The following is a 12,167-nucleotide window of genomic DNA, read 5'->3' on the forward strand; positions in this document are numbered from 1 at the left end:
GACTCCAACATGAGCGCTGACCATTGCACAGATGTTGGGTGGGGTTTCCAGAGCCATAATGGGAACCGGGCATCCAAATTCCCTACCGGTTAGTGGGATCTGACTTAAAAAATTCCTTAGTCAGCTTTGAAAAACAGCTGTAACATTTAAAAATATCCAGTCCCATCTGACTTTCATACAGTGGCCTACAAGATACTATCAGTCTCATTGGTTTTTGCTCACTAGCTTCTCTATAGAGTGATTGCAGAGGAAGCAGCCAAGATGAGCTACTGAGATGCTGCTTCTCATACCATGATAGCAGAATACATGAGGAGTAAGAACAGTAAGGAAAAAGAGGAGGTCTCCCTTAAAACAACAAAATAACAACTTTTGTAATGACTCACTGTGCTGCGAAACGTGGCATTTTCCACACCCAATCCTGATACAAAACTGTCTTAATTCTCATTGATGGCACATCAGCTCTGAGCTGAAGTTCACGGAGTTTTAGTCACTGCTGGAATCAAAGGGTCTGTCTTGGGCAGCTGGAAAACTAGAAGGAGCTAACATCATCACGACCAAAGGCCATGCTAGAAGATTCACATCTGCAGGGGCAGGAACTGGTGACCTCAGAACTTTGGGCCAGATCCATGTCATGGAAATAGAAAAAGTTGAAAGCACCAACTATTACACTTCCTATTAACCAAATTCTCTCACCACCTGAAACTTATATAAAATCCCTGCTAGGCAGGTGTCTATGTTTCAAAGACCAAATTAAAAACATGTGGAGGATCTTTGGCTTTGTGATCATGTTTATTTTATTTAGCTTCATATAGGGAGGAGCAACAGTTCATAAATCTGTAATTACTACTATATATATAAGCCACTGCTATATGCTGTAGCTGGAGCAAGTCAGAGAGAATATGAGCCTTTCATATGATACAGAGCATTGGCTGTGATGCTCCTATGCTGAAAGACTGAGTCCTTAAATTTAGCCAAAAGAGTTACATGATACGGGCCCCTGCAACAGCAGGAAAACAACCATGATGTTTCAGCTGTATGTATCAAGTACTTACGAAAGCAATTAATGTTCCAGCATTGCCACTTAGTCAGTTGTTTTCTTTCCAACTCTGCATGGTAAAATCTTTCTAATACTCTACATTTTTTTCTGTTGCCTAACGCCTCCTGTGCAAAAGAATCACACAAAATGATGTAGGTTAGATATTCAAGCCTTAAAATGCGACGTAACTCAGCTCCACATACAAAAGGTTCTGATGGCTTGTCTTTCAAGAAGTTCAGATTACTAATAACTTAACATTCACTTTGTCTGTCTGTCTGTGTATATTCATAAGGAAGTTTCAAAGGACACTTCACTTTTAATAAATTATAGGTATTTCCAGTAGGAGGGCTGAAAGCATGACTCGAGTCAGCATGCTCCTGTGCACTGTTTCACTGCAGGATCACTGAAGTCTTTGGTATTTCAGCTTAAAGCACAATGACCTAAACAGTCTGAGAATGTGTTTTTCTTACTAAGAATTCTATGTGGGAGCAGGCTTGGCCTCCCAGTATCACTAAGGCTAAAGTCTCCTGACCTCTCTGTCAGCCAGCCCACACATAGGCTTTTCTAATTAAATTTCCTTATTGGATTCGACTGGGCTATTTCTAACGGTGGTTCGCCATAAGGAAGAGTGGCGAAGTCAGGAAGGTAAGCAGAATTACAGCCAAGGGCTGGATCGCTTGTACTGCTGCAAAAGTCACTTCAGATTTCAAAGATGTTGGAGGTTAAGGACCCAGGATGCAAGTCAGGTGAAATGCAGGATTAGATAAACACATGGGATCATGAGACTACGTTTGTTTGCATCAAAATGCAGCTTGGCAGAATCAAGTTTAAAAGGGTACAGAGAACTTTTTTAGAGGAGGAATCAAATACTGGCTATAGAAAAGAGCATGAGAGCTTCTAGGAAACCTGGGGGGAGAGAGAGAGTACGGTCTAAAAAGCTGCATCCAGTGCAGCAGGGTGGATTTGGGACAGTCAGTCACTAATGAAACATAAAGATGTTTTACAAAAATTCCATACTTTTCAACTGACAGTCGAGCTGAACACCTCAGGAGGTGGGGTGTGTGTGTGTGCGTGTGCATGCACACATGCGTGTGACTTGAAAGCCTTGCCATACCTACCTACTTAGCAAGCCTACCAGATGGCCAAGACGGTATTCAGGAGGCTACCAGGCTAAAGCTGCTGAGTTCATAGCTCAAAATTAAAATGTTTCTCAAATTCCAAAGCGTATCTGGGCTCAAGGTTGACATAAATAGTGAGTAGGGAAAGATTCTATAGGTGGTTTTCACTAACATGAGTCGATACTGAAGCCTTTTAAATCTGTCTTCTGTTTACGATCTCCATGGGCAGCAGATTAATGCCAGGGTTGCTGTGTATAATCATTACTGCTCACATATATTTAACTTTTTATGTTATATTTTATGTTCTATGATATTGTGATGCAGAAGAGAGTATGTTCAAAGAATTATGAAAGGAACCCTTATAAGCTGAGCATTTCCTGTTGGAGTTATTGAATATATTGCAAGGGTTTGGGGTTTTTTCTTAGGATTTGATGGTTTAGAAGCCAACTGAGATTAGTCACTTTTGGGGAAACTGGCCTGTTTGGAATGATACTAACAAAGTTGGTATACACAGCAGAGGAAAATATCCTCGTTTACATTTTTATTTGTAAGCATTAATCTATATCAAATAATAATTAAAAGCATATGTTCATAGTTTCCTAGGATATAGATCACTTAGGTATTATATTTAGCATTCCAGTGTTCATACAATAGCCTTTAAACGTCTCTCTAACAGGAACTATGAGCTATTGGGTTGATTCATCAAAACTGATAATCTCATGGCCCGTTTTTCCCCAAAGTGATTTTTTGTCTCAGTGTAACAATACAGCCTGGCATACGGCTATACCAAGCCTGTCCTCCACAATAAACAATAGCTCATTTAACGTCCATATTTCACAGAGGTTTGGCTGGTTTTGTGGAGAATTTGATCTTTTGGAAGAGTGCAGTGCAGAAACAGAGAACATTAGCTGGAAGAAGATGCCTTAGTGTTGGGATTGAAAGATAAGAGGATCAGTGTAGAGAGCAAAGTGACCTAAGATACATTTAGATGAGTTATAATGCATTTATTTAATGGATAGAGAAGAACTTATTCACATTTGCTGAAAATTCATATATACGAATATATATATATGTATATATAAAAAACACATATATGTGTATATATGTGTAAAATAAGAAAGACTCACAGGACTATTAGGATCAAGCTAAGCATGCTGCCATTTGGAAACTAAGTGACAGAACTGGAGAAACCCACAGTACTTTAACCCAACAAACTGTTACATCAATATGAAATACTGTAGCTCAGTTTTGGGTCTTCCCAGGGCTGGAGATACAACTGTCTGCATATGTGGACACATATAAAATCATACCTGTTATTAAAATAAGATGTTTTAGCAGGGTGCATTGTTTTAAATAGAATCTATTAGACATCATTTTCCAGGATCAGTTTCAAAAAAAGGAAAAAGTAAACCCAGTATTGGCCAAGGAATCACAACTGCTGTATCTATAGCTATAGAATGCAAAAGAAACATCCTCTGTTGAGCTGCGTGATCTAAGCTATAAGATATGGGCTTAAAAGTTCCTAAGTATTTTCTTCTTTTCATTACCAGTTAGCATACATAAAGATAATGATGCAAAACAGTTTTATTTTTCCATCTTAACTTTTTAAATATTTAATCAGTCAACAAGCTTCTTGATTTTTTTGTTCCTTTTATTGTTTCTTGAACAGGATGTAAATGTAAGAACTATGAGTGTTACACAGTTGTTCTTCCAGCTAGGTAAAATCTTTGAAAACCTGGATACATGGCAGGCAGCAGTAACTGCTCATGCACTGGCAAAGGTCCCAAGCAGCAAACAAAACCCTACTAGTTGTTCTGTTAAATCATTTCAACACTGTAGAAGAAATTTGGGTCCTACTGAAATCAATGGAAACTCTGCTATTAGTTTCAGGGCAACCCTGATTTCACCCTTTGTTCTCAAGTATCATGAACGCGTGTGTGATATACTGTCAATTGAAAATTATCTGTTGCCAGATGATCCCAGCAATGAATTAACAACCTAACCCAAACTACTTTCAGAGCCATCAGAGATACCCTATGATGCACTTTTCCTTTTTTCCAAAACTGTTGTGTATTCTCATCTTCTTCTTACAAAAGACTGATGTTCCAAGGACAGCATATTCTAAGCCTTTATTAACATATGCTTTGTATTATCTCTGCTGTATGTTCTGCTTTACCCAAATGTTCTTATACATATTTTGACAGGTGATCATGAGCTGAATATAGCATGCGCATGCACCTGACTTCATGCAAACTCACTCAACGCATACTCTATTCCCTTCTTAACATTGTTCTTCCTGGATTCAACCCCTTCCCATTTTGAAGCTTTTTAATATTCTACAGAATGCCAAACCCGGGTCCCACTCCTATTGGCAGCTTGTGATAGAATAAGTAATAAAAAAGAACAAGTCAGATATGACATCTAGCAACTTTGAGCTTCATCACCTGAGGGACTTCTTAGAGTTTGGATGTATATCCTTTTCTGGCTGGTGGTACTACAACATGTTGGCATTTAGGTAGCTGCAAGAAATAAAATCCAAGTACACTTGTTTTCTTTTTGCAGGTTTTATTGATACTTTATTCTTCAAATTACAGTTTCTTTTGACCTAAAATAATGGCTATAGGACTTATTTTGTGCCATATTCAACAATTTTCTTGAAAGACTACTTTCTTGAAAGGTCTACTTTTCTTGTTCAGAAAGTTAGCTGAAGGAAGCAACCTGTTCATCTGGTGTGACACAGTTGCATGGATGTACAATTGTAGGACAAACCCATCCAATAGCACTGTGATTTCCTATCTGCTGTAAGCCACCTTGTCTTCCAGTGGCTGAATCTCCTGGGAGGCAAGTGGTTCACTGGGAGCTTCACTAGGGCTGCTTTCTGCAGATGGCTCTCCATCACTTGCACTTCCTGAAAAGACAATATAATCAAGATTAAAATAAGTGTCGTATCTTTGATGCAGCAATCTAGGTTTGTCAATGGCACTTAAGAGCCTTTTCATGTATCTATAAATGTTCAGGAAGCTATTTTTCTCAGTTTTCAGCCCATTTGCAAAATGCTTTAGGGTCATAGCAGACCACCTAAATAAGTATCTTACTTAATAAGTAATTAAGTATCATGCTTCTAGCATGCTTTAAATAACTGCCACTGGAACACATAATAGTTTGTACCTGAAGTGTGCAAGACTTGCTCTCTTTTTTGTGTTATCTCCAGATACTTACCAACCAAGCAGGAAGTGTCAGGACCATCATTTTTCTTGTCTATCTGGAATACATAAAGCACCAGCACCCAAGAACCCAAGACACGTAACTTCAGCTGTAACTGAGATTCTAAATATGAGAAGGTTTATTTACCAGAAACTGCAATTTATGAGTTTAGGAGTAACGCAGTTTTCTGTAGGACTGAGATCTAGGGTCTAAGATATTGAGCTTTGAGCCTTTAGTTATCCTTAATTTGACAGTTCTAAGTCAAGACATTTCTTATGTAAACAAAGGATCAAGAAAGAATTTTGAAAAGCTAGTTGCAGTTAAGATTTTATCATCACTGGTTTGTCCAGTTCTTCTCCATTTTACTGAATTATGTTGATTTTTTATTATAGTTCAGAGATAATATCAGAAAGATACTGATTTGAAGGAAGAGATGAGATGGACAAAACAGGATTCATCACAGTTAAACTGAGATTGCATCAGAATAGACCCTCCACAGCTTTGTACTTGGACATGAAAACTGGATTGTCTCATCAGCGATGCTTCTTGCTGTCACACTTGTAAACTCCATCCACTTGGCATGAGGCCACAAACTGCAACCCCCAACAACTGAGACTCAGCAGTCAGAATGAACAGTATATCATACAATCCAAAACCACTATAATGAAGATTTGTAATTAATGAAAGGCAGGAAATGGCTCTTTTTTCCACTAAGTATGTGTTAGATTGGATCTCTCAGTAGCTGACTGACAAATAGCTCCCAACCACGATGGAGTGCAAGTTACATCATACACAAACGGCTTACAGCATTGAGCTCTCAAATCTAGCATCCAGCATCACTCCAGGATCCCATATGACAGCCTGGTAGGCCTCCAGGAACAGAATCTGGAGCATTCAGGCAGCAACAGAGGTGCAGTGCTTCAGTTCTGAAGGGAGGACAGCAAGCTACCTCCGGTGTGCAAGAAGACACACCAATGAAGCAGCAACATGATACTTAGGGACTTAAAAAAACGCCACTACAACAAACATTCAGTTCTCTTGACTAAACACATTCTACAGTCTCACTTGTCCAGTCCTTCAAAATGTAATGTTTGGGAGCAATGCAAGTGATGGACTTGTACTGATAGACTGACACTGCTTTGGCACGAGTTTCCGCACAACCTCCTCTCAAAAAGAAATTGATGGTGTTCAGCCATCAGCATCTGAAGTTCACACAGTCCTTCTAGCTGAACTGATGAGCATTATGAATCTTTTTTCACAAGGAGGTGGCTTCAGATTGTTATCAAGAGACCCACAGCACGAGTCTCTGTAAGTTACCACCCCATGCTAAAGTCTGGAGCAGAAATGAGTTTGACAAGATGCTTATTTAAGTAGAAGTCTCAGTATTAGAGAGCGAGATAAGATTAAAGATGACTATCAAGCAAAGTGACAAGCCAACGTTGCTATGAGATGGAATTTAGTAGAAGTCATCTGTGTAGCTGCATTACCATGGTGCTGAGGCCAAGCAAATACCGGCTTGAAGAGCAGGCAGGGTGTGCTCACTTCTGCTTGCAGAATAACATGTTGACGCGTACTTTTTAAGCCTTCTCTTTGACAATCTGTGCTCCATAAATCTCACACAGCGTGGCTTGTTTAAAAAAAAAAAATGACTAACCTTTGTGAACTATTTCAGTGTGTTTTCTCTCCCTCTCTCGATTTTTGTTTAACATTCAACTATTTGGTTATGGCCACTGATGAGAGCAGGATATTGAGCTAGGCAGAACATTGGACTGACCCATACACGAATGTTGTTGTTTTTATGCCAGTTTGGATGGGTTTAAACCTTCTCCATCCCAATAAAAGTCTGTTCTGGCAGACATTTTCCCATCTTTGGGGGGGATTTTCTGTAAGTGCTGGCAATAGCCTCTGTCCGTGGTGCTTGGTGAACAGTTCTGCGAGAGCTGTGACTTCAACTCAGTCTGGCATTACACATCCATAATGCTACAAGATGAAGTCCCAAAAGATCTAGAAGCTATACCCAGGACTGTTTAAACATCAGAATCAAAAGCTTTTCAACTTAGGAATATCTCAACAAGCAGAAAGCCATCGGAGAGATCAAAATATCCCCTCTGATGCTTGAAAAGGCCTACAGCAAAATCTCAAGTTCACTTTTGAAGAAAAGCCATGAGTAATGACTCGGGCTGTCTCTTGAACAAAAGCATTGACGTTTGTATCAGAACCACCTACTTGATGGTTCTGAGACATTAGTTTTGTGTCACTCAAACGTCAGCCTCCATACATTTGAGGTGGTCTGTCAGGCATAGATAGCCTAGGTAGCTTTGTGTCTTGGTGAGTACATTTTGTCCCCAGAAGTGCAATGGCCCCCCAAAGCAGAAAGGGCCTGGACTGTGTTCACTGTGCAGATGAGTCCTTAGAACACAAAAACCACTTGTAAGCTTGTAGGTCTCCAAGAATAATTCAAAATATCTCTGCCTGCCAAAAAGGGGTGAGTTTGTTTGCTTTTCTTGAGGCTATCCAAATTTATTTACAAGAGACAGAGACATGAAGGGGAGGTTATTTACCAGAATAAGTCGAGTGTTCAGGACAGAGCAGCAGATTGAAATCTCAGCAGAGCTGGTTTTATTGTCCTAAGCAGTCAGAAAAAAAAATGAAGGAATCTCACAGCTGCATGGAAATTTATGAAAACAAAAGAGAAATACAAGGGGCATAACCAGCACAGCTATTAAAAAAAAAAAAAAAAAGAAAAGAAACCTGTCTAATGTAAAGTCAAGGTATGCAGGATCTATAATGAGATATATCAAAAGCCACAGTTACAACCTGACAGTGGATAGAATTTATCTTGCTCCTCCTAAGGCATATGAATCTCAACATTCTAATGTTAGATGTTTACAAGAGAGGTGCCTGTACACCTAGTCTTCCCATTTAATCAGAGTCTATATTATGACTGCAAATAGAAAGCAAACTATCAGAAGATATAGCTTCATCATATCTTCTATCATCACTGCAGGAAGTTTTATCTAGCTCTAACTCCAGGACAATGAAACTTTATTATACACTATCTGCTATAAAAGAAATCTGTTTAGTGTTGCATACTTGCAGTCTCAGGAGAGTCTTAACTATATACCCTGGACAATTAAAGATGTTTAATTTATGAAAAGTATTTTTCCATACTGACATAACAGACTACAGAGGAAAACTTTAAGGTTTTATTTAATGACAGGAAACACTCTCCTTACCTGTGGATGTTTTCACTCTTCTGATATAATCGGACCAAAAGGAACAGTCTGCTTTTTTCAATGCTTTACGAGTTGGCAAGGAAGCAGTGAACTCCTTGTAGTTATCGCCATCATCATTTGGCAGATACATAGGCCACAGGGGCATTGCCCCTGACATTCTCTTCGAGAAACTATGAGGGTAGTTTGGATTTCTAAGGGAATGGGAGAAATGATCATCAGAAAACAATGACATGAACAGTAACATGCAGGCAATCAGCTAGGTCAAGGCAGAGTGTATCCAGTGCCTTTGACCAGCAGGGTTCAAATTCAAATCTTTGGTATCTGCTTGTCAACTTGGCCATGACTTTCCAACAGTGTTGACCAAAGTCCCCTCTGTAGGATTAAAAATTGCTAGAGGAAATGGAGGCTGCTTGAGTGAGGGCAGGATCCCTCCCCAATCACAGCAATTCTTGTATGTCACATACTTACCCAGAGTTTACAAAATTGGAGATATACTGCATAATTTGCAAGGAAAGGCTCTTTTCTTCCACAGTAAATTGTTCTTCATACTTTGGGTAGAATGGCAGTCCAAATGCATACTGAACATCCAGCAAGAGCTCCTGACCTGAACTAAAAAAATATTTACATAAACATAATTTAAACCATCTTTTATTTATTTGGGGTAGAAATTGAGCTAAGTTAATTCAGAGAATAAAGAAAAGTTTTAAATAATTAATGGCCATTACTTAGAGTGTGGTGAGCTGTGGGACTTCAAATTAGAACATGAAAGAAGTGCAAGCAATAATAACGAGAATTTGCCATTAGGTTAATGCAGGGTCTTTAACATTTGTTACAAGAGGAAACTGTGGAAGAAAATGATAGAAGGAGAAAGCCACTTGTCTATTTCTTAAATGCCTCTGAAGATTTGTACAGATTTTCCCTAAAATTAAATTCAGAAAGTGGAAGCAAGTGGTGACATGGAATCTGGCAGCCATGATGGAAGGTTAATTATGGTTTATTTCGCAGACTTGGGAAAAAAAAAACCCTGGCCCTTCTTAACAGCATTGGAGTTTTTCCATTGACTTAATTTGGGCCAGAATTCTGCCCCAAATCTTTGGATAAGGAAAGATGTAATAGGAGATGTTTCTTTTTAAAGAGGTTTCTTTTAGACATAGTTTTAATCTAATTCTCTGCTGGCTGGATGGTTTTTGTTCATACAGTCTCTTCTCCCCAGGTTTTATATGGCAGTCAAGTCAAAATTGCTTGAAATAATCACCTAGATCATATTTAAGAAAGAACAAATGTTGTGTCATTCCATGTAATAATTAACACGAATAATAAGGAATATTTCAACAATTTAGAGACAAGGCTGGCCAGGTAAGACAACAACACTTGTAGGACTTAGTAGCAAAGGTTACACAATTCAACATCTTCAAGTCCTGCAGAAAAACAGTAACCAGCTTCTACGAATAAAATTACAACTCAGCTATGCTCAAGACATAGCTTTGAACCACTGCTCAGAAGGAGACATTTCCAGTATGGTCCACTTGCATTTTCTGTATCCCACATTTAGATAAAGATCTTACTGATCTGGTTAAATGCTGCATGAAGGCAGACAGCATCAAGGGACCTGGGAGAAAAAACGGATGTCTGTGAGGCAGGAATAAATAAATCTCAGATCTACTCAGCAGGATTTCATCTGCAGTGGCCACAGAGGTTGTTGTCAAAAGGTGGCACAACTGAAGCTGTTTTATCTTTGGACATGAAATTCAGCAGCATTGATATGACCCTGATACTGCCTCTATGGAACATGGCTTGTAGTTCAAACCATTATGGGCAGGTGGGCTGAAAGCAAGATGACTCCTTTACCTTTTATGAGTGGTGGCACCAAAGCCTTTCTTTTGAAAAAAAAAAAAAAAAAACACACAACCCTTTAAATGAAATACATCTTTGGTTGTATTTTCCTTAGTCTTATCATAATACTTCAGTAACACTTTGCATCTGGAAAGTGAATTATTCACAGATTATTCACCAAAAAAATGTAGAACTGAAACAAGATTAAAGCGTACTTTTCTTCCCCAAATGTTTATAGAAGGATTAAGCAAGATCATAGTTTCATAATTTTGCTGTAAAAATAATTTGCTTGGCACAGTACATTACAGCAATTTTGCAGCAAAGGTACTATATACTTAAAGGAGCTATTTTGTTTTCAATGAAGAGTCACTTTTGAGTAGAATAAGGGACATGAAATTAGTTGAGATGCAGTGAACAGATAAATGTACCCATTTAGGGAAGGCATAGCAGAGGTGAACTTAGTTTTAAATCTAAAATGAGTGAGCTGGGACTGAGGGTTTCCCCCCAAATGAGACTGTGTTTCCAGCCCTCGTGTTTCTAGAGGTGAGAACTGTTAAGGTCACAGCCCAGACTAAAATTCAGCAAACTCCTAAACAGAGAAGTAATTTAAAAAATATTTGTACAACTCTAAGGGGTTTGAGACATAAAGTGTTACAAACCCCTACAATTTCATCGGCCGCTTTCAGTATTTCTGGTTGATGGTACCGCTCCCTGGCCAGTGAGTATCAATAGTGAGAGGACAAGGCAGAGACCCATAAGGTTAAGAGGGGAAAGGGGCACACACATGTACAGGCACAGAACAGCAGTAAAGACAACTGTGAAGCATCTAGATGGCAGATAGATGGCAAATATCAGGGGAAAGTTTCTGTCTCCTCCCTCAAACTCTGATCATCATCCATTCTTGCCAGAGGGGCGTGCAAAATGGCCAGAAATACCCAAACAAGGGTTTTGGAGTCTTAGGAGCTCTGAGCATACTCCAGATAGCACCAAGCAGTTACACTGTTTTCACTGGAAGAAAAGTGGAGCGAGAGGAAGAGAGGAGTGACAAATAAATGTGTATAGCTTCTGTTGCACACTGCTCGCTCTGCAGGGAGGTTTCTATTTCCCAAGCTGCTTGAAACTGCACTCCTGATACCCCAGGGTGTCATACAGGTGAATCGGCAGCATCAGCTCTGCATGGAGAAAAGCAGAGCCCAGCTACTGGTGGGCTTCAGAGGACAGTTTGATGAAAGGGAGGACTGCAGAGACAATGGCAAAAGGGATTTTTAAAGTGTTTTTAAGGAAGACAAACTAACAGCAACGAACTTCCCCTACAGAAGTCCCTTTTCAAGGAACAGATCTGTCATTTTAATAACAGTGGTGAGCATAGTTATGTGTAAGGATGAAATCTTGGCTCTGGTGATTCACAGGACTAGTACTTCATGCAAAGGTATCACTTTCAGATCTTCTGTGTATACCTTTTTCTTTCTAAGATGTCAACTTGTTTAGATACAGATTCACAGCTCTTCTTACGTGACAGTATGACAGACTGGTAAATTGAGCCACGGAGGAGCTAGGGGCCAGACTTCGTTCACACTGAAGTGAGTCCCCCTTGGAGAATTACTACTTCGCTTCAGAAGGAGGCACTACTGGAGTTGTTACCCATTTTACAGCAAATCAAGTGGTAAAATCAGAAAATTTGTGACATTCATAGCCAATGATTTAACAGCAGACCCTGAAATATCACTTGGTGGGACTTTT

General features: G+C 39.3%; 1 protein-coding gene across 1 annotated transcript in view; it reads right to left on the bottom strand.

Annotated features, from left to right (window-relative positions):
- Nucleotides 1-4,713: 4,713 nt before the first annotated feature.
- The window catches only part of TG (thyroglobulin), a 164,662-nt gene continuing 157,208 nt past the window's right edge, over nt 4,714-12,167 (bottom strand). Inside the window, exons 46-48 of the mRNA XM_040586695.1 lie at nt 9,063-9,203; nt 8,595-8,785; nt 4,714-5,062 (exon numbers count right to left, since the gene is read on the bottom strand). Coding sequence (XP_040442629.1) covers nt 4,947-5,062; nt 8,595-8,785; nt 9,063-9,203 — 448 coding nt within the window. The 3' untranslated portion in view covers nt 4,714-4,946. The remainder of the gene's footprint in view (nt 5,063-8,594; nt 8,786-9,062; nt 9,204-12,167) is intronic.

This window comes from Falco naumanni, chromosome 3 (assembly GCF_017639655.2).
Source record: "Falco naumanni isolate bFalNau1 chromosome 3, bFalNau1.pat, whole genome shotgun sequence".
In the NCBI taxonomy this organism is placed as follows: Eukaryota; Metazoa; Chordata; class Aves; order Falconiformes; family Falconidae; genus Falco; species Falco naumanni.